Consider the following 22,946-nt stretch of genomic DNA (forward strand, 5'->3'; position numbering starts at 1 on the left):
ACAGCAGAGGCCCCAGGCTTCGTCACCACAGCTGCCCAACTGCGGCTTTGGCATTCCGGCCCTGCGATGAATGGGGCCAGATACTCGGGAATGGGGCCAGGACTCCTGGAATTGGGATTTGCAGGCTGTGTCACTCACAGCGGAGGGGACCACCACAATCCCGACCCTGCATCAGAAACGGTTCCTCGGCGTTGCCACAGAGAAAGAAAGAGACAGAGAGAGACAGACTGACTGAGGGATGGAGAGAGAGAGAGAGAGAGAGACAGAGAGACAACGAGGGAGAGAGTTACAGAGAGAGACAGAGAACGAGAGTCAGCGTCAGACAGGCAGAGAGAGACAGAGAGGGAGATGGTTACAGAGAGAGAGATAGACAAAGACGGAGAGAGAGTTACAGAGAGAGAGAGAGAGAGACACAGAGAGATGGACATAGAGAGAGAGAGACAGAGGGACAGAGATACACAGAGAAAGAGGGTTACAGAGGGAGAGTGAGAAACAGAGAGAGGGGGCAGAGAGAGACAGACAGAAAGAGAGAGAGAGAGTTACACAGAGAGAAAGAGAGAGACTAAGAGATGGACAGAGAGAGAGTTACAGACAGAGAGAGAGAGACAGAGACACAGAGAGATGGACATAGAGAGAGAGAGACAGAGGGACAGAGCGACACAGAGAAAGAGGGTTACAGAGGGAGAGTGAGAAACAGAGAGAGGGTGGCAGAGAGAGACAGACAGAAAGAGAGAGAGAGAGAGAGAGAGAGTTACAGAGAGAGAGAGAGACTAAGAGATGGACAGAGAGAGAGAGTTACAGACAGAGAGAGAGAGACAGAGACACAGAGAGATGGACATAGAGAGAGAGAGACAGAGGGACAGAGAGACACAGAGAAAGAGGGTTACAGAGGGAGAGAGAGGGTGGCAGAGAGAGACAGACAGAAAGAGAGAGAGAAAGTTACACAGAGAGAGAGAGAGACTAAGAGATGGACAGAGAGAGAGTTACAGAGAGAGAGAGAGAGAGAGAGAGCCTAAGAGATGGACAGAGAGAGAGTTACACAGAGAGAGAGCGAGAGGGGGAAAGAGAGAGAGAGAGACATACATACAGACACAGAGAGGCAGAGAGAGAGAAACAGAAAGAGGGACAGAGAGAGTCAGAGAGGGAGAGAGTTACAGAGAGAGAGAGAGACAGAGAGAGAAAGAGTGAGACAGAGAACTCCTCATAACTGACCCTTCAACTCAGGGGAATAGCTGCTCCCTATCCACCCTGCCCATGCCCCTCACAATCGTGTCGACCTCGATCAGGTCCCCCCTCAGTCTTCTCTGCTCCATCGAAAACAACCCAAGCCTACCCAACCTCTCTTCATACCTTAAACATTCCATTCCAGGCAGCCTCCTGGTGAATCGCCTCTGCACCCTCTCTCGTGCAATTACATCCTCCCTATAATGCAGCAACCAGAATTTGCACACAGTATTCCAGCTGTGGCCTCACCAAAGTTCTACACAACTCCAACATGACCTCCCTGCTTTTATAATCTATGCCTTTTTCACCACCCCATTAACCTGCCCTCCTGCCTTCAGAGATCTATGGACAAACACGCCAAGGTCTCTTTGTTCCTCGGAACTTCCCAGTGTCAGGCCATTCATTGAATACTACCTTGTCACATTACTCCTTCCGAAGTGTTCTCACCTCACACTTTTCAGGGTTAAATTCCATCAGCCGCTTTTCTGCCCATTTTACCATCCTGTCTGTATCTTCCTGTGACCCAAGACACTCAATCTCATTGTTAACCACCCGGCCAGTCTTTGTGTCATCCGCAAACTTACTGATCCTATCCTCCACATAGTCATCTATATCATTTATATAAATGACAACAGTAAGATGTCTTACAGCACCAGGTTAAAGTCCAACAGGTTTGTTTCAAACACGAGCTTTCGGAGCACTGCTCCTTTTGAGGATTCACCTGAAGAAGGAGCTGCGTTCCGAAAGCTAGTGTTGGACACGTTGGACTTTAACCTGGTGTTGTCAGGCATCTTACTGTGCTCACCCCAGTCCAACGCCGGCATCTCCACATCATAAATGACAACAATAGGGGACCCAGCACAGATCCCTGTGGTACCCCACTGGGCCCTGGCTTCCAGTCACTAAAGCAGCCGCCTGTCATCGCCCTCTGTCTCCGACAGCTAAGCCAATTATGAATCCTTATCAAACGGTTTCCCATCATTGGCACCAACGGAATTCTCCCGGTTTTCTAACCTGAACCAACACTTTGAAAAAAGTAAGGTAAGATCCCACCCTATAGACTTGCAAACAGTCAGGCGCCCTGCTACCTCTGGGAGTAGGCGGACATGCGGGTCCTCCAGACTTTTCGCAATGCTCCCGTTTATTGGGAATTCCCTTGTTGTGTTCCCATACACGCGAACCTGGTGCTGCCCTCTGCTGGATCAAACCAATGAGGAAGACAAATCAGTCCTCAATAAACTCACAAAGCTTATTTCAACAGATACGTAAGTTTCAAGGATTACAGCTGGAACCAAAAATACGACCCGATAGAGAGAGAACTTGGCCAGGCTCGCTCTGGAGTGTGTGTGCCCTGAATTTCCAAACTCAGCCTTGCGAATGTCGATCCCTGGGTTGCCGCTGTTGATTCTGGAAGTCCCTGCTTTTATTTAATAAGGTTTTAAGTTCTTAGTTTACAGTTCATTTACATGAACAATCCTGTAACACATAGGCCTCGTTCGTCCTTGAGCGAGCCTTGCTTTCGCTGTTGCAAAACAAAGTGTCTCCAGTTGCAAGCCATCGTTTTGTCTGGTCCCACAAAATTAAGTTTTTGCTGAAGTTTAATGAATCACCTCAGGGTTAAACTCCATCTGCCATTTTTCGGCCCAGCTCTGCGTCCTATCAATGTCTCTTTGCAGCCTACAACAGCCCTCCACCTCATCCACTACTCCATGTCAGAGAAAGGCACAAATGAAAAGTGGAGCTTGTTCAAGGAACAAATACTGCGTGTCCCTTGATAGGTTTGTCCCTGTCAGGCAGGGAGGAAATGGCCGTGTGAGGGAACCATGGTTCACAAAAGAGGTTGAATGTCTTGTCAAGAGGAAAAAGGAAGAGTATGTAAGGATGAGAAAACAAGGTTCAGTTGGGTCGCTTGAGGGTTACAAGATAGCAAGGAATGAGCTAAAAATAAAGGGCTTAGGAGAACTAGGAGGGGGCATGAGAAGTCCTTGGCGGGTCGGATCAAGGAAAACCCCAAGGCTTTTTACTCTTATGTAAGAAATAAAAGAATGACCAGGGTGAGGGTAGAGCCGGTCAAGGACAGTAGTGGGAACTTGTGCATGGAGTCAGAAGAAATAGGAGGTGTTGAATGAATACTTTTCTTCAATGTTCACCAAGGAGAGGGGCCATGTTTTTGAGGATGAGAGTGTGATACAGGCGGGTAGGCTGGAGGAGGTAGATGCTCTGAGGAAGGATGTATTAGCAATTTTGAAAAACCTGAGGGTCGACAAGTCCCCTGAGCCAGATGGGGTATATCCAGGGATTCTTTGGGAGGCAAGGGATGAGATTGCAGAGCCTTTGGCTTTGATCTTTGGGTCCTCACCGTCCATGGGGACGGCAGGGTCCTGGGGAATGTGGAGGAACAGAGAGATCTTGGGGTTCATGTCCACAGATCTCTGAAGGTTGCCACTCAAGTGGATAGAGCCGTGTGTCAGCGTTTATTAACAGGGGGCTTGAGTTTAAGAGCCGCGGGGTTATGCTGCAACTATACATGACCCTGGTGAGGCCACATTTGGAGTATTGTGTGCAGTTCTGGTCACCTCATTATAGGAAGGATGTGGAAGCATTGGAAAGGGTGCAAAGGAGATTTACCAGGATGCTGCCTGGATTGGAGGGTAGGTCTTATGAAGAAAGGTTGAGGGAGCTAGGGCTTTTCTCTTTGGAGCGAAGGAGGATGGGAGGCAACTTAGAGGTTTATAAGATGATGAGGGGAATAGATAGAGTGGACGTTCAGAGACTATTTCCTCAGGTGGATGTAGCTGTTACAAGGGGGCATAACTATAAAGTTCGGGGTGGGAGATATAGGAGGGATGTCCGAGGTAGGTTCTTTACTCCGAGAGTTGTTAGGGTGTGGAATGGACTGCCTGCTGTGATAGTGGAGTCGGACACTTAAGGAACTTTCAAGCGGTTATTGGATAGGCACATGGAACACACCATAATGACAGGGAGTGGAATAGCTTGATCTTGGTTTTGGACAATGCTCGGCACAACATTGAGGGCCGAAGGGCCTGTTCTGTGCTTTACTGTTCTATGTTCTATGTTTGTTCTGGGCTAGGGTTTAGAAAACTCCAAAGTATATCACGGAGTTCACCTGACCTACAACTGTTTGTAGATTTTGGGTACGAGCAGCACAAGGGCCTACTTTTCAGGTCTTATTCGACCGAGGCCTTCAGCATTTTAAATCAAAAACAACGTTTATTCGACAAATTCTTGAACATTTTTCTAAACACACACAGTAAGCATTTTTATCAACTACAAACGTAAATACCCCACACGGCTACAGTTCTCTCTCTATATTATGTATATTATATATAAATCCTTAATGACTTCCCGTTCAACTGTTTCAATTTGATAACAACGTCCAATAAACCAGAGCTACCCTTTCCCAAAACAGTAGGTTTGAGTTCTTTCCAGAAAACAGTTACCATTTTTAAATTATCAAGTAATCCGGACACCTTTTAACATGCAGAGAGAGACACGAGAAGCCTTCTTTGTCTGAATCCAGCTTCCAACTGTGTAAAATGAAGGTAAAACTCAGAGCCACAGCCCAGCTCCACCCACACAATGACATCATTGAAGCCATGTGATAAGCCAAAACATTTCTTAAAGGGAAACTGACATGACAAGTTTTCACACACACATCAGTCTGTTTGGCCACTTTTCCCATCATGCCTCACGGCACAATGTTTGCCACCTTTCCTACCCAGCACACTCCAAATTGGATTCCATTTGCCTCAGTTTTACTCACTGAGCCCATTAATACCTTCCCGCACCCCACAGCGTTCTCCCCAGTGGGAGAGAGCGAAGGCAGGGGTTAATTCAAGTACCAAGGTGTCACACAATAGCAGCAGGCTTGAATTAATATTGCTCAGAACAACACGCGTCAGAAGTGACACTTAGCAAACTGATTGAACTTGGAGTATCTTTGGAACATTACCATATAAATTGCAAAGAAAAAAATGAAGAGGACCAATCTGCTATGGTTTGTTTCAGGCAAAGCTCTGCACAGATTTACCCAGCTTGCATTTATACAAGACCGTAAACATCCCCCAGATTGTCCCAGGGGCATTATCGAGTGTTGCCCCTTCAAGCCTCATAAGCGTCATTGAATCACAGACAGATACAGCTGAGAAGGAGGCCATCTGGCCCATTATGGCTGCGTGAGGGATCGAAGAAAAACCCTCAGCGTTCCGTTTGTTCTATTTGTTTCCTCACGATTCGCGGCATACACCCCAAACTACTTCACACGGTGTAATATCCTGACAGTGAGGTAGACTTTAGGATGGAAAGCGTAGTGATCACAAAGAAACGTGACGTTCGCATCATGAACTAAACTAATTTTATTCACACTACTTGATTTAGAGTTCGACACTTATTCCTATGGTATGCAAATATATTATGAAATACACTCACCAACATAATCTCTATATTCTAACTACAACTATACTCTATCTTACTAGCTCTACAATGCACTCCACTCCAGCCTCCTCTAACTCTAATCTACCCTCTCCAGCTCATTCCCAGAACCCCAAGGGGCTGGTTTAGCTCACTGAGCTAAATCGCTGGCTTTTAAAGCAGACCAAGCAGGCCAGCGGCACGGTTCGATTCCCGTACCAGCCTCCCCGGACAGGCGCCGGAATGTGGCGACTAGGGGCTTTTCACAGTAACTTCATTGAAGCCTACTCATGACAATAAGCGATTTTCATTTCTTTTCATTTCAAGAGTCAGTGCATATTTATAGTACTGCCCCTTAGCTCCCTCTAGTGGCTAGGATGAACAAAACATTAACTCTTCACATGCTGTACATTTGTATAATGTCACAGCGTTGATTAATGAATGATGGCTTATTAAAGTCGTAACAATATATAGTGCGACATACACACACACACAATTAAACTTCATGTACGTGCGTTCCGAGGAAGAAAGTACATCAGAAGCAATGGCCATTGTCAGATCTTGGGATCTTACTGTGCGGCTACAGTTGAAAGAATACATTGCCTGCGGAGCAGGGTGCTTTCGGAATGAAAATCGCTCCGATTATTCTGCAATCTGCTTTATGTCACGAATCCGTTTAAAAATATTTGTCAGAGTAAGTAGCTCATTTCTCCTAAACAGTTTGCTGAATGTTTACTGAACTGGGCAGTTTTATGGTGCACCTCAATCACCGGCTGACTATTTGAGAAGGTGGAAGTGAGAATGATTAAGTGGCACTCTGGGCAAAAAAATAACTTTTTTATGTTGTTGAATTGACTGTTGCCGAACTGTGTTTACCCGGAGAGCGGATTTTTAAAAACTCCTTGAGTTTGTGGCAATCCGACCCCAGCGTCTCATTTCAATCAGCCATCGCTTTTTGGCGTCGAGCGTCACTGAGCTATTCGACGGCGGCAACCGAGCGCTTCACAGAGGCCTCGAACTGGCACCGAGCTCCGGCGAAATAACTCAGCCCAGAACTAGCACGGAATCACCCACAGCCGACTAGGAGGCCATTCAGCCCATCGAGTCTGCACCGACCCTCTGAAAGAACACCCTACCTGGGCTCACTCCCCGCACCCCCACCACGCCCTATCCCCATAACGCCTCCTACCCTTTGGACGTTAAGGGGCAATTTTAGCATGGCCAATCCACCTAACCACATCTTCAGACTATCAAATCTGGGAGCTTAATATCTGTCCTGCCTACCATTCAACCCCCCCCCCCCCCCCACCCCTTCTGTGCCCACTCCCTTTGCCCCCTGACATTCATTCAATTAAATCCAGCAATTTTATCAAAGGAAAGTTTTTAGTCCTAGTCCTGGTCCAATAGCAACAATGAAGGTGCAGCATTATCAACATGTTTTATTTCTCGGCAAGAAGATACAATACAACATTCAACTTGAACAATTTGTGGCCAATTTCACCGTGAGTTGTGAATTACGGCAATGACTTAATGGCACCCAGTTACTCGCTCAGCTGGGTCAACACCCCCGCTAGTGCCAATCATTAACCCGCGGCTGCAGCCAATGACTGGAATTAAAGATGGAAACTTATTCGGTTTGCTCAACCTGCTCTCAGTTAATTGACGCAAATTCAACCTCGCGGCAAACAGAATATGCTTACCCAGTTTCCTGAGAGTAAAATTGATCTTTAGATAAACGACACTGGGAAGGGACCGGACGGAACAGCCATCCCACGATCGTCACCCTCCCTTGAATCGTAAATGAATTAATTCCACAATGCCACATTTCTACTTAGAAGGGAGCATGGTGGCATTGTGGCTGTTGTGTGTTTCTGGACAAGAAAGGGTTAAAACCTCAGTCAGCTTCATGTTGAACACAGGTGCCTGCATGCCAGTGGGTTTAGGTCACTTTAACACTGCGCCTCGTGGTTATTTTGCCCAGAGTCGGACTGCAGACATCTAAACTAGTAATCCAAGAATCGTGAGTTCAATACAGTTGAGAAAGTCAGTTAATTCACTAAATCTGGAATTAAAGAGCAGTTAGCAACATGGAGCTACTGGACTGTTTTATTTATTTTTTAAAAATCCCTGCTGATGTCAGTTAGGGAAGGAAATCTGCCGTCTTTACCCGGTCTGGCCTTGTGACTCCAGACCCTGCAGCGATGTGGTTAACTCTTTAACTGCCCCTGCGAAATGGCCAAGCCACCCCTTGACTGCCGGCACCAATTTCTCAGCGGGTATGGACGCTGGCCTTGACCAGTGATGGCCCACAACCAATTAGGCAGTATTTTGAAGCCGTTTCCTTCCCCCTTGGATCCTAAGAAGCCACAGAGACGGCCTTACGCCTTGTCTTCCTTCTCACTCGGGCTCTGGCACCCTCTCACAGCAGGAGACTGGACAATGAGAACCGCAGGCTATTCAGCTGTGGGAGCCATCGCTGTGGATGGCCCCATTTCGGAACTGTTAAGGTTAAATGGCAATCGCGATCAACCGACTCAAATCCAGAGCAGTAACGATACCCAAACCCTTCTTATCTCGTAAATTCCAAACCGTGTCTTCATGTCGTAAGTTAGATCCAATACTCCCAGAAAACAAAGTTATAAAATCGGGGATCGGTTCCTGAACCCTATTTTCATGAAAACATTCCACAATTTTGCGCCCAACTGATTATTACAAAAGTAACAGGGCAATAAATGATCAAATATAAATTTTAAGAAAACTTACGGAAAGGCAAAGATTCACTCAGTAGAAATGCTTCAGAATGGAGCGGCGCAGTGGTTAGCACTGCTGCCTCACGGCGCCGAGGTCCCAGGTTCGAATCCCGGTGGCTATCAAATCCCGAATGAAGAATATTTGCGTCGCGTGGTAGATTTACCAGACGACACTCCCCACTTGCACGAGTGTTTTCTGTGTTCCGAGATGTGAGAACGTGGGTGAAGGTGGGTGGAGGTGGGGGGGGGGGGGGGGGGGGGGGGGGGGTCAATGCCCAGAACAGAACAAAACACCTTTCATGATTCCACGAAGATTTACTTACCTTTCGGCCTGCGCTGGCGGCTGGCCTCACTGAATGCTCGCCATCATTTGCAGCATTCAATTGAACAGGAAATAAAGTGACCTGAGCTGATGTCAAGAAGCTTCTTTTGAAAAGGTCGCATTGTTGGATGGAAACGGTGGTGCGCTGTGCGCTGTTGCCACAGAACTAATGCGGAATCGACCAAAAATGGCCGTCACAGACAAAAAGGACCTTTCAGCGTTTTTCGGGACAGTGGAGAACGTGAGGGGAGCGATTTACTGCAACGTGCGACTCCACCACACAGCAGGGTAGTCGAGAGACAGTTAGCCAGTGAGGATTGCTCAGCCCTCGCACGGGGGAGCTGACAGGAGGCGCACACAACCTGCAGAACATCGGATTATGCCTGTACGGCACCGGGACTGCCGCTATTGCAAGTGAGGATGTCCTCCATGTTGAGATTACGTGGCGTTCCCCAAGTCCGTGAAGGCCAGCCAGCTCAGAACCTCACGGCCTTGCGCCCCCGTCCCGTCCCCCCCCCCCCCCCCAGGTTCTCAAACTCCGAGTCGTCATGACGAACTCCAGAATCTCAATCACAACATGTCGAGGTTCAAGAGAGTTAAAAACCAGCAGGCTGTGTGGAGAGGGAACGCCTGTGTGTCAGGAGGAGGGTGCGGATGCACATTATTTCGACAGGATGGCACAGTGGTTAAGCACTGCTGCCTCACAGCTCCAGGGACCCGGGAGTTTGTGGAGTTTGCGCGTTCTCCCAGTGTCTGCGTGGGATTCCTCCGGGTGCTCCGGTTTCCTCCCACAGTCCAAAGATGTGCAGGTTAGGTGGATTGGCCATCATCAATTGCCCCTTAGTGTCCAAAGGTTAGGTGGGGTTACGGGGATGGGGCAGGGGAGTGGGCCCAAACGGGGTTCTTTTTCAGAGGTCGGTGCAAACACGAAGGGCCGAATGGCCTCCTTCTGCCCTGTAGGGATGCCAACTTCTAACTTTACAGATCCCTGACTGGCTGCAGGCTTTGTGGCTTACACAATATCAGGAAGGGAACATACATCAACATTCTGGGGGGGGTTTACCATTCACAAGAATCCCTGGACCAGTCCTATACTGTGGCTACCAGAGCAGGTCAGAGGCTGGGAATCCTGCGGAGAGTAACTCACCTCCTGACTCCCCCCCAAAGCCTGTCCACCATCTACAAGGCACAAGTCAGGAGTGTGAGGGAATACTCTCCACTTGCCTGGATGAGTGCAGCTCCAACAACACTCGAGAAGCTCCACACCACCCAGGACAAAGCAGCCCCGCTTGATCGGCACCCCATCCACAAACATTCACTCCCTCCCCCACCGACGCACAGTGGCAGCCGTGTGTACCATCTACAAGATGCACTGCAGCAACTCGCCAAGGCTCCTCAGGCAGCACCTTCCAAACCCACGGCCTCTACCACTGTTGGGGGACATTTTCTGATACCTGACTATGATATAAATTATAGGTGGCTCTCCAACTACATTCTTGCCCCTATTACTTTTGAATAGTTCAAAAGTACTGAGACAAAAAGTTGAGACAAAAGGTACTCATTGGCTTAGATGCCTGTTTAGAAGAGGCAATTTGTAGAAATAGATAGTGAAAATCGCTTATTGTCACAAGTAGGCTTCGAATGAAGTTACTGTGAAAAGCCCCTAGTCGCCACATTCCGGCACCTGTTCGGGGTGCATACACAATGCTTGTTAATATCAGAAAGGACACAAAATGGCTGTTAGCTATTTTAGCAATACTAAAGACACAAAATGGCCGAACTAGCCACATTCCTGAACAATACGTTACAAACTGTGTAAACTACCTCACGAGAACCAGGGGTGGGTATTTATAGGGAGTACTTTAACAGCCGTTGATAACAGCTTCACAGAACAAGGAATGCAATGTATCCTTAATAAGCTCAAGGTCCCCAGCTGGAGACAGGATATATCCTAGTGTTAGTCTGAGTGACCTTTGCATGAAGTTAGGGGCGAGTAAGACAACACCCACTTTAACCAAATCTGTGATGCTAGGAAAATTGATTGACTGCATGTAATGAATTGTGATGCGAATATAGTTGATTGATTGCATGTAAATGAGAAAACTAATTCCGCCCCTTGAATCTGTATATTAACCTGTGCCTTGTGAGTGTAACTCATGTGAGAAAGAGAATTGCAAGACTACGTAGTCTCCAAATCTTTCTCCCAGATCTGAAATAATAAACTGCTTCTTTACTTACCTACATGTGAATATTTTAACCTCCAACAACCATCTAGAAGAACAAGAGCAGCAGGTACCTGGGAACCCCACCACCTGGAGGTTCCCCTCCAAGTCACTCACCGCCCCGACTTGGAAATATATCGGCCGTTCCTTCACTGTCACAACATCCTGGAACTCCCTCCCTAACAGCACTGTGGGTGTACCTGCACCACAAGGACTGCAGCGGCTCACCACCACCTTCTGAAGGGGCGATTAAGGATGGGCAACAAATGCTGGACTGGCCGGCACTACCCACCCGCAATCAATGAAAAAAATGTTTTCAAATGAGAATGATCAACAGTGAGAGGACAGCAACCTGGCTTTGCCTGGGGCCCAGTCAGAGGGAGATCATGGCAATTGTCCCCCAGCATCCACTATGCGAACATTGCCCTGCCCTGCCCCTCCCCCCCCCCCCCCACCCCCACCACTGACAATCTATCTCCCCTGCACAAGGAACACAGCAGTAACTTTACATCGATCGGCCTCAACCCCCTTCTGACTGATCGCAGGTCTCGCCTGAAGTGAATCGATGATGAATTAACTTTTTTTTTTCCCCCTGGAGGGGAAGGCCGCATCGTTGAATCACCTTCCCGGTCAGATTTTAGTTCGATAAAGTGGACATCCCAACATTTCCTTAATAGAGGAATTGTTGCACGCTCGTCACCACGCACCAGACAGACATCTTCACCAACAAAGAGGAGGCGCCAAAAGGTGCAGAGTTTTTAAAAAAAAACCAAATCTTTATTTCAATCAGAGGAACCAAAGGATTCGGAATATTCCACAATCCCCGGTTTCGGCTACCACGTTCTACAGAAACAAGACATTTACAAGTCACATTCATCACAAAGACTTCATACAGCGATGAGAATTGAAGCTGATGCCAGTGTGTCGTGCGTTGGGATATCTGCCTGGCTGCTCTTGCTGGGAGCCAGAGACTGGACAATCCTGACTGGCCAGGGCCACGCGTCGCAGCAACGCCACTGAAATCGTGCTCAGTGATTGGAGTTAAAATTAGGGTCAGGCCCACAACTTCAGCATTATTTCTCGGGGAAGCCTGTCGGGCATGCAAAGCGTCATCGTTTGAACGTGGATTTTAATTCATCAATCCCCTGTATATCTGGTTTGAGGCCGATCTCTCCGTGGCAGCCAGCGTGTGGCGGTGAGCGGACATTCTCCTTCTTCCAGCTCCCCCACCCCCACCCCACTCCCCGGCACTGCCGCTTGCGAGGGAGGGCTGCTGCCCACAGGTTGTCATGGACACAGGCTGTCAGCTGCCATCGAGGGACGCCATTCTGCCCGGTGGTATCCTCGATGGTCAGAAGACCAGTATCAGTGCGGCCTGCTGGACACCCCATGGTAGCAACTGGCTCTTCAGACGGGAGGGGATATTGGGGGGGGGGGGGGGGGGGGGGGGGGGGGGGGGGATTAAGGGCAGGTTTGAGGCTCCAGGAGTGACTCTGTGTCCGACAAACAATACTTCCGATTAATCCGAGCTCCCAAGGCAAATCCAAAAGGACGAAAACGCGTCTTCTTTTGACACGTGTTGACTTTGCGAGTTCCTAAAAGGGTCGGGGGCGGGGGAAACGCCACCGTTTTCTCCATGGTTACTGTGCCAGTTCGGGTGAGGTTGAGCTTTTCACAGTGTCAGTGCTGGCTTCGGCACCTGAGGAGAAGGAGAAGGACAAGACTTTCTTACTGGCTGCAAGACCAAAAGAGAGATTACCCCCTCCCCCCGCCCACCCCAGCTCTCAATCAGCCAGGCTGCAGGTTTACCCGTGTCAGAGAGCATGAGCTTCCCGAGCCGGGCTTCCAGTTCGTCATCAATCACCTCAGGCAGCTTCACGCCGGGCGATCCGGGGAGCAGCCTGGTCGGGGCGTCCGGGAGCACAGGGATCTTCTCCGGCGTGTCTTCCAGCAGCGCATTCAACTCGGCTTCCAGTTCGTCCGCGTCCCCTACATCGAAACGGGGAGTGGATGGGGGGGGTGGGGGTAAAAAAGAGGCAACCGTTAGCTGGCAGAGCAGCGACATCCCAACAATTCCCAGAGGGATGGGGGTCTCCGTCAGTCACGCACGCGTCCATCGACCCACTGAACAGCTGAGAGCTGCTCAGAACGAGCTATCCCGGGGGAGCACAGGATTAACCAGCCCACTGCATCCCAGATGGATGAAACCACAGGATGGGGACACGCCAGCTCGGAGACTGGGAACATCACGGAGGCAGCGCTGCAGGGCAGGAGGGGAGAAGACAGCACCAGACAGATTAGGAGTCAAGTCAGAACAATTTGAAGTCGCGACTGAACCTCGGAGGGTCCTGGAAGGAATCGAGTGCCGGAATCTGGTCTCGGGGCCAGTCAGGCCTTGCTTGGAGCAATTGGGTTTAATCGAACATTGGTCTCGGCTGCAAGACTTACCCATCGTGTTCAGGTTTTCACCAGCAAGGGTCTGGCTTATGTCATCCTGTGTCTCACAGAACTGGGGGGGGAGGAAGGAAAAAGGAAAGAGAAACTGTGAGATAGCCCATATCAGTCCTCACAATGACCCCCCCCCCCCCGCCCCCCAGTCTACACTCAGTCTCCGCTGAACACCGACAGGGTTTCACTTTAACATCAGTAATTTGTGCGCGCTTTTAACAGATTCATTTTAACGTCGTTTGCCTTCGTCTGTGGCCTGCCTGCTCACACGACCTTCCGCCCTGGCCCTCAGCCACTCTGCGTCGACCCAGCCTCCCCCCCCCCCCCGAGGCCGCTCTCCAGCCTGCCCCTCCGCAGGCCCCCCGGCTTCCGTTCTGAACCCGCACTGCGGTCCTGGGCTCCATCTGGTGGCAGAGGTGGGTGGGTGCAGGCCGCCTGCGACCGCTCAACGTCCGCCGACAGACGGGTCGCCAAGGGGACCTGGCGTACCGCTTTTCCAGTCCTGGCTTCAGGCTGCGAGACGGGCTCCTCGTCCTGGCTTCCAACCCTCGAATTCTCTGTGGGGGGGGGGGGGAAAAAAGGGGACAAATGTTCCTCACCTGTTCGATTTGATCCATCAGCCTGTCCACTTTCTCCACAGTGACGTCTTTCATAGACTTTCTCAACGCTCCAAGCCCAGCCTGATAGGCCTCCACAACCTGGGAACAAGCAAGGGAAAAAAAAGGACACAGTTTTGTTTAACAACAGGGAATCATAATGGGCTCTTTCTTCCCCAAACCAAGGATTTCATACGTTGAACATTATCCTCCAGCAGTGGACTACAAAGTCAGGGAGCACGCGGATACGGGATGCTTTCCTTACTGTTTTATCAGTCTGGGAAGAGTAGATGCGATCCAGGATGGCCTGAATGGTGTGGAGCTTGGCTTCAATGCTCTCCAAGCGTTTGTCTGTCCTCTTCTTCACTCTCAGAGATTTCAGTGCCTGAAAGACAAACAAGCAAAGAGGAGGTTATCCTGTCCATCCCCAAAGCTACAGCAACGAACCCACCCGCCACGCACACAATAGGACTGCCCCTCACAGCCTCCGAGCCGTGGGACGATACTGCCCTGGGCGGGCATTCATGTGCTGCTCTCTGATACAACAGGAGGGAGGGTGCGTAAGATACAGGAGCAGAATGAGGCCATTTGGCCCATCCAGTCTCCTCCGCCATTCGATCATGGCTGATCTCACCACACCCCCCCCCCCCCCCCCCCCCACCCCCCGCCTCAACTCCATCCACCTGCCCGGTCTCCAAGTCTGCACAAGGCTTTCCTGCCTTGCTCTGCCTGGCAATAAGCTGTCTTGAGTTTCCCAGCTCTGCAACGGCAGCACGGTAGCTAGCATAAATGCTTCACAGCTCCAGGGTCCCAGGTTCGATTCCCGGCTGGGTCACTGTCTGTGCGGAGTCTGCACGTCCTCCCAGTGTGTGCGTGGGTTTCCTCCGGGTGCTCCGGTTTCCTCCCACAGTCCAAAGATGTGCAGGTTAGGTGGATTGGCCGTGATAAATTGCCCGTAGTGTCCTAAAAAGTAATGTTAAGGGGGGGTTGTTGGGTTACGGGTATAGGGTGGATACGTGGGTTTGAGTAGGGTGATCATTGCTCGGCACAACATCGAGGGCCGAAGGGCCTGTTCTGTGCTGTACTGTTCTATGTTCTATGCAACGGGTAACTTAGTCCTTCTCTTCTCTCGTTCATTTCCACATAGCCAATCAATTTCTCCACTTGCTTTCCCCCTCCACTGTTGACCACAGCCTCTGACTAGTTCTGGGCCAGATGTTCAAGTCCTATTAAGACAACAGGGGACTGCCAGGCAGCAACAATCTACAGAGAGGGGTGAAAAGGAACAGGCGCTCACAACCCCTGGGGTGGGGTAAGACCCCACTGCTTGCGGCTCTTACACTATCCTGAAACTTCTGAATAGTTTGACGTGCGACGCCAAAATACAATTACCTCTGCTGAAAACAAATCGATGGCAGCAGACACGGATTAATCAAATTCCTCTGGAATACACAGCCAGCAGGGTTTTTAGAAGCGTTTGGCAAGCCAGAGAGCTCTGAATGCAGTAGTGAAAGGCGCAAGGAAGCTGTCTCTCGATATCTTGAAAGTTCGGTTCTACTGCCGATCAGAGATCTTTTGGGGAAAATCCGCTCCGTGCAATTACACCCAGGAAGACAACTGAATCAAATGGCCCAGTCAAGACCACCTCATGGCCAGTGAGCTGTACACTCCTTTCTTTCATCTTCTTCACGAACTGCAAAAAAAAATCTTTATGCTTTGTTCTGCCATCTGTACTCGTGTGTGTGTGTGTGTGGGGGGGGGGGGGCACGAACGGTGGTTATGATTCACCGAACTATTTATAAATTCAGGAAGTAGCTTCGATAAACCCATCTTGTTCCTCATTTGAACTCAGAAAACACGCCTGGCTAATTCATCATCCTCTGAAAGTGTTAATGGTGGGACTCCAGCAGTATGGAGTCGAAACTTGGCAACGTCCATGCGGACAATCGACAGGGGCCCAGCACCGAAAGAGCATTAAATTGTCAACCGAGAGCGATGTTACTCACCTGGTGCTTTTTGCCAGCTCTCAAATGGCTCCTTACATCCTCCATGTATCTGGGGAAAAGATTTTTCTTTCAGTGAACGGGCTTGATTAAGCGGCTAAGTGGTTCATTTGAAAACAAAACGCAAACATCAACGCTCTCTCTTTCTCTTCCCCCCCCCCGCTCTTGCCCCCACCTCGGGCGACCGTCTGGGTTGGGGTTCGAACCCTGCACCTGGAACCTAGTCGGTGAGAGGCGACTGCACTCAGTCTCAGGTTCCCCACCGCACAGCCGGAGAAAGCACCGGCGCAGAGATCGTGAGACGGCAATGTGCTTGGCTGTTCCTCCCGGCTAAAAGGACACCCACACAGTGGATCAGCAGTCTTGGCTAAGTTACACTTAAACACCTATTGAGATGGCCAAGTCCCAAGTATTCATTCCTGGAGAACTAGTTACAGCTTGCTAACCTGTTAACCGAATCTCCACCCATACAAATATATCGCCACTAATCCCATGTGTCTAATTGTACACAATCCCTTCTGTCGCACCTTACTGAATGTTTTTTTTTTGAAAAATCTAAATGTACTACATCCACTGGTTCTCCCTTATCCACCCTTCGAGTGATGTTGCCAAAAAACAAGGTGTCGAACAAGCGTCCATGTGTTTGGATAGATACGGGGCAATGGATGCATTATTGGTCATTGGCCATTGAGGGAGGTAGCAAATTTCATTGGGGAATGGAGAGATTCAACACAACATTTTGGCCAACAGGTGAACACGGGTTTTGCTCCGGACTCGAAACACAATATTGATCCAGGCAAAATCTCTCGGCCAGACACCACTGCAAAGTCAGGGTTTTTGTTTCCTCGACGTACCTTTCGCCTTCCTGCGCCAGAGCTTCCACTTTCTCTGTCAATGTCATTTCACACTTCACCAGCTGGTACACTCCGACATCGATCTCAGTGACTGCTGAAACTTTGTTAGCAGGGGAGTGGCTGAACTTCACAATCTGTACGACAGGTGAAAAGGAAACAGTAAGTCTGGAAATACTCCCCAACAGGCTCTAAGGTACAAAACTGCCCCCATCCACAATCACCCCACCAGACGTCAGGGTGATCAACACTAATTAAGATGTCAAACCGATGGCAGATAATCATTGTTGGATAACGTAGAGGGAGCTTTACTCTGTATCTAACCCCGTGCTGTACCTGTCCTGGGTGTGTTTGATGGGGACAGTGTAGAGGGAGCTTTACTCTGTATCTAACCCCATGCTGTACCTGTCCTGGGAGTGTTTGATGGGGACAGTGTAGAGGGAGCTTTACTCTGTATCTAACCCTGTGCTGTACCTGTCCTGGGAGTGTTTGATGGGGACAGTGTAGAAGGAGCTTTACTCTGTATCTAACCCCGTGCTGTACCTGTCCTGGGAGTGTTTGATGGGGACAGTGTAGAGGGAGCTTTACTCTGTATCTAACCCCGTGCTGTACCTGTCCTAGGAGTGTTTGATGGGGACAGTGTAGAGGGAGCTTCACTCTGTATCTAACCCCGTGCTGTACCTGTCCTGGGAGTGTTTGATGGGGACAGTGTAGAGGGAGCTTTACTCTGTGTCTAACCCCGTGCTGTTCCTGTCCTGGGAGTGTTTGATGGGGACAGTGTAGAGGGAGCTTCACTCTGTATCTAACCCCGTGCTGTCCCTGTCCTGGGAGTGTTTGATGGCGACAGTGTAGAGGGAGCTTTACTCTGTATCTAACCCCGTGCTGTCCCTGTCCTGGGAGTGTTTGATGGGGACAGTGTAGAGGGAGCTTTACTCTGTATCTAACCCCTTGCTGTAACTGGCAGCACTTTATCGTAGTGAACAGCGAATACAGAACTATTCCCGGAGTCTAATATCCCTCACTGTGATCAATACAAAATTCAGGAAGAGAAAAAGGTACATGCAAACCACACGTGGTCAGAAGCAGTGATATGGTGCTGCCGAGTAATGAAGATAGGAACATCGAGGGCAGATTCTGCCACAGCTCCACATTCCTCCAGCAGCGCACCCAAACGTCCACATTTCAGTGAAGCACGCAGCTGCTGAACAGCCTGTGGCAACTGCGCGGGAACAGCCTCTGTGCGCCCAGGACTGCTCAGGCCCCGTAGCCTGCCCGCGCGGGCTCACCTTATCGCCATCGACTTCAGTAACCATGACCCGCTTTTCTTTCTGCAGCTGCAGCAGGCACAGGCAGAATGTCTTCTCGTCGGCGCACACACTCTGACACACCTCCTGCAGCTTGCCGAAGGCAACCACGGGATGCGAGGGCTCCAGGGAATTCTGGCAGAGCTGCAGGACCTCGGCCGCCTTCTCCTGGGGTCGGAAACGGGGACAAATCGTTACGGTCGGAATGATTGTTATCGCTACATCCGGGAACACATATAAACGTACGCCGTTCTCACCTTAATACGCTCGACAATGATGTAAGCTTCATCCGGCGAAATGGCATTGTTCCCCAAGAAAGATCCCAGCGTCCACTTCAGGGGCTTAATCAGAAACAAGCCCACACCCCAGGCCAGCCAGCCGGCATCCACGCTGGCTGCAAAACTCGACTCCTTCTGAATCAGCCCTCGGCTTGGGGGTGACAGAGAGGGTGGACAATGAAGTCAACACACACAACAGACCATCAGAGCAATACAGAATTAGCAAATGTTAACAACAGTAAATGGGGGTGATCCCACCCTCACTAACCCGGCCCCACCCTCACTAACCCGGGCCCACACTGACTAACCCGGGGAGGGACCCCACCCTCACTAACCCGGGGAGGGGCCCCACCCTCACTAACCCGGGGAGGGATGCCACCCTCACTAACCCGGGGAGGGGCCCCACCCTCACTAACCCGGGGAGGGGCCCCACCCTCACTAACCCGGCCCCACCCTCACTAACCCGGCCCCACCCTCACTAACCCGGCCCCACCCTCGCTAACCTGGCCCCACCCTCACTAACCCGGGGAGGGGTCCCTCACTAACCCGGGGAGGGATCCCACCCTCACTAACCCGGGGAGGGACCCCAGGCTGTTGAACCAGGTGGGCCTTCACCCTCCCTTCGCCAGGCTGTTGAACCAGGTGGGCCCTCACCCCTCCCTCACTGGGCTATTGAACCAGGGGAACCCTCAGCCTCCCTCACTGGGCTGTTTAACATGGGGGGGCCTCACCCAGCTATTGAACCAGGTGAGCCCTCACCCTTCTCACCCTCCCTCACCTGGCTGTTGAACCAGGGGGGCCTCACCCTCCCCTCTCACCTGGCTATTGAACCAGGTGAGCCCTCACCCTCCCTCACCGGGCTATTGAACCGGGGGGTCCCTCACCGGGCTATTGAACCAGGTGAGCCCTCCCCCTCTCTCACCTGGCTGTTGAACCAGGTGGGCCTTCACCCTCCCCTCGCCAGGCTGTTGAACCAGGTGGGCCCTCACCCCTCCCTCACTGGGCTATTGAACCAGGGGAGCCCTCACCCTCCCTCACTGGGCTGTTGAACCAGGTGGGCCCTCACTGGGCTGTTGAACCAGGTGGGCCCTCACCCCTCCCTCACTGGGCTGTTGAACCAGGGGGGCCCTCACTGGGCTGTTGAACCAGGGGAGCCCTCACCCCCTCACCCCCTCCTCCTCCCCCCCCACCCCCCACCCCCGGGCTGTTGAACCAGGTGAGCCCTCACCTGGCCATGTCCTGCAGCACGGTGCCCAGGCCGAGCGGGGCGGCTCCTTTCCTGCGGAACCAGGCGCTCAGCTCCCGGGGTTGGAAGGCCAGCCGGCCCCGGCGGGCCGCCTCCCGCAGCACCAGCGGCGGCCAGAAGGCCAGCTTGGCGTCCCAGTCCGAGCTGTTCACCTCCCGGCTCCGCTTGAAGGCCGAGAAGAGGAAGGCCATGCGCTGGTCATCGGCCCAGTCCGGGCAGGGGGGCTGGTCCCCGGGCTGGGCCTGGGCCTGCTCCCCGGGCTGGGCCTGCTCCCCGGGCTGGGCCTGCTCCCGCTCCCCGGTCCCGGGCTCCGCCATCGCCGCCGCTCCGCCTCCAGCCCGGCCTGCAATGCACAGCGGCGCCCGCCGGGGGGCGACAGAGGGCAATGTCAGCAACTGCATTCCTATATCTCCTACCCCGTCCCCGGCAGCCTCCTCTTTAATTACATTTCCTGTCCAAAAAAAAAATGTTTTCAGAGCTCCCAATTCTTATTTCCCCCCCAATTCAGGGCCAATTGTGCACCGACCCTGCACATCTTTTTTGAACGTTGAACGTGCAGTGCGGAAGGAGGCCGTTCGGCCCATCGAATCTTCACCGACCCATTTGAACCCTCGCTTCCACCCTATTCCCATCATCCATCCTCACCCTTTTGGGCACTAAGGGGCAATTTAGCACGGCCAATCCACCTAACCTTCACGTCTTTGGACTGTGGGAGGAAACCAGAGCATCCGGTTTTGAACATATAATGAAATTATTATATTGAATCCCCCACTATCAACACCGCGGGGTTAAACATTGACCAGAAACTGCTCTGGACTAACTATATAATACTGTGGGTACAAGAAGTCTACAAGGCACAATAATACTAATCTTTATTGTCACAAGTAGGCTTGCATTAACAGTGCAATGAAGTTACTATGAAAATCCCCTTGTCGCATTCCTGCACATCTTTTTTGGGTTGTGTGGGGGTGAGACCCAATGCAAACACGGGGAGAACTTGCAGACTCCACATAGACAGTGACCCAGCGGGGAATCGAACCGGGGACCCTGGCAAAATGAAGCCACAGTGCTGTCCACTTGTGCTACCGTGCTGCCCCTTTTTGGGGTTGTATGGGGGTGAGACCCACGCGGACACGGGGAGAATGTGCAAACTCGACACGGACAAAGGCGGCGGGTGTGGCGCAGTGGTTAGCACTGCTGCCGCACGCCACGGTTCCTACATTACAACAGTGCCGAACGCAGCAAAAATAAAGAGGGTGCGAGAGTGGCGCAGTGGTTAGCACTGCTGCATCACGCCGCCGTGGTCCCAGGTTCGATCCCGGCCCCGGGTCACTGTCCGTGTGGAGTTTGCACATTCGCCCCCGTGTCTGCGTGGGTCTCACCCCCACACAACCCAAAAAAGATGTACAGGGTAGGTGGATTGGCCGTGCTAAATTGCCCCTCCATTGGAAAAAGTGAATTGGGTACTCTAAATTTACAAACAAACTCCACACGGACAGTGACCCAGAGCCGGGATTGAACCCGCGTCCTCGGCGCCGTGAGGCAGCAGTGCTAAACGCTCCACCGCCCTAGCGCCCTCTTTCTTTTTGCTGTGTTAGTCACTGTTGTAATGGAGGAACCGTGGCAGACAACAATTAGGTCGACTTCCTTTGGCTTTCAGTTTATTTTGTTTTGTTCTGACTCCGCCCGAGTCAGAGGCCAACGGTTCATAGAATCATAGAATCCCTACAGTGCAGAAATAGGCCATTCTGCCCATCGAGTCTACACCGGCATTTAGAAAGACCACCCTACCTAGGCCCAATCCCCCACCTTGCTACTCCACTCTTAAGGGGCAATTGATCACGGCCAATCCACCTTTGGACTGTGGGAGGAAACCCACGCAGACACGGGGAGAACGTGCAGACTCCGCACAGTCACCCCACGCCGGAATGGACCCCGGATCCTTGGCGCTGTGAGGCAGCTGTGCTAACTACCGTGCCAGCCAAATATCCCAGAATAACAGAAATAGCCAAGTGTAAATGAACGTATAATCTGTTTATTGTGATGTTTTTTTTTTTTTTAAATTTAGATTACCCAATTATTTTTTCCAATTAAGGGGCAATTTAGTGTGGCCAATCTACCTATCCTGCACATCTTTGGGTTGTGGGGGCGAAACCCACGCAGACACGGGGAGAATGTGCAAACTCCACACGGACAGTGACCCAGGGCCGGGATTTGAACCCAGGTCCTCAGCGCCGTAGGCAGCAATGCTAACCACTGTGCCACCGTGCTGCCCCTTGTTTATTGTGATGTTGACGGAGGGATAAATATTGGACAGGGCATCGGGGAGAATGACCCTGCTTTTCTTCGGAATAGTACACGAGAGGGCAGATTGGAACCTTCGTCCTATTTCATCTGTGTGGTTCTCCCTCAGTAATACAGAGAAAAAACCCGGCAACTTTCCACCTTCCACTAAAAGGAGAGCTCCTGACGGTAATTTAAATTGTGCTTTGAACTTCTAACTTTCAATTCAGGGCCCAAAGATTTGATGCCCGCTTCCCAAAGCTGACGGGGAACTAGGAACTCCTTTCAGTGAAAGTTGGGGAACAGGAGTTACTTCAAAGGCATGACGGACCAAATGGCTTCCTTCAGCTGTGCATGCTTGGACAGTATTTATGTAGAAGACTGCATAGATATCAGAATACAGGAGGGAGATAGAGAACCTAGTGGAGTGGTGTAACAACAACAATCTCTCCCTCAATGCCGGCAAAACTAAAGAGCTGGTCATTGACTTCAGCAAGCAAAGTATCGAACCTGTCTGCGTCAATGGTGACAAGGTGGAGATGGTTAACAGTTTCAAATTCCTCGGTGTGCACATCACCCAACAATGTGGCCTGGTCCACCCACGTCGACGCTACCACCAGGAAAACACAACAGCGCCTACACTTCCTCAGGAAACTAAGGAAACTTGGCATGTCCACATTGACTCTTACCGACTTTTGCAGATGAACCATAGAAAGCATCCTATCGGGCTGCATCACAGCCTGGTATGGCAACTGCTCGGCCCAAGACCGTAAGAAATTACAGAGAGTCGCGAACACAGCCCACACGAACCTGCCTCCCATCCATTGACTCCGTCTACATCTCCCGCTGCCTGGGGAAAGTGGGCAGCCTAATCAAAGACCCCTCCCACCCGGGTTATTCTCTCTTCCAACCTCTCCCATCGGGCAGGAGATACAAAAGTCTGAGAACACACACGAACAGATTCAAAAACAGCTTCTTCCCCGTGTCA

The 22,946-nt window shown here is 51.1% G+C and overlaps 1 protein-coding gene across 2 annotated transcripts; it reads right to left on the bottom strand.

Moving 5' to 3' along the window:
* Positions 1 to 12,395: 12,395 nt before the first annotated feature.
* chmp7 (charged multivesicular body protein 7) lies at positions 12,396 to 20,018 on the bottom strand. 2 transcript variants are annotated; one of them, XM_038785713.1, is made up of 10 exons: positions 19,658 to 20,018; positions 18,409 to 18,580; positions 18,134 to 18,319; positions 16,851 to 16,984; positions 16,000 to 16,048; positions 14,259 to 14,378; positions 13,997 to 14,095; positions 13,398 to 13,458; positions 12,814 to 12,938; positions 12,396 to 12,648 (listed from the first exon to the last, which is right to left on the bottom strand). In XM_038785713.1, exons 1-10 carry the CDS (start codon positions 19,990 to 19,992, stop codon positions 12,622 to 12,624), a joined length of 1,308 nt encoding a protein of 435 aa, XP_038641641.1. In that variant the 5' UTR covers positions 19,993 to 20,018; the 3' UTR covers positions 12,396 to 12,621. The 2 variants fall into 2 exon arrangements, with proteins under 2 accessions (XP_038641641.1, XP_038641640.1); XM_038785712.1 differs by having other exon boundaries at positions 12,759 to 12,938.
* Positions 20,019 to 22,946: the final 2,928 nt, after the last annotated feature.

This window comes from Scyliorhinus canicula, chromosome 26 (genome assembly GCF_902713615.1).
Source record: "Scyliorhinus canicula chromosome 26, sScyCan1.1, whole genome shotgun sequence".
Taxonomy (NCBI): Eukaryota; Metazoa; Chordata; class Chondrichthyes; order Carcharhiniformes; family Scyliorhinidae; genus Scyliorhinus; species Scyliorhinus canicula.

Excerpts from the sequence above, each read along its gene's own strand:
- chmp7 (XM_038785712.1), bottom strand. The coding sequence starts at position 19,992 with ATGGCGGAGCCCGGGACCGGGGAGCGGGAGCAGGCCCAGCCCGGGGAG. Across the intron at positions 18,320-18,408 it reads TCATTGTCGAGCGTATTAAG|GAGAAGGCGGCCGAGGTCCT; the intron begins GTGAGAACGGCG and ends TTCCGACCCCAG. Across the intron at positions 12,649-12,758 it reads GCTCATGCTCTCTGACACGG|GTGCCGAAGCCAGCACTGAC; the intron begins GTAAACCTGCAG and ends CCTTCTCCTCAG.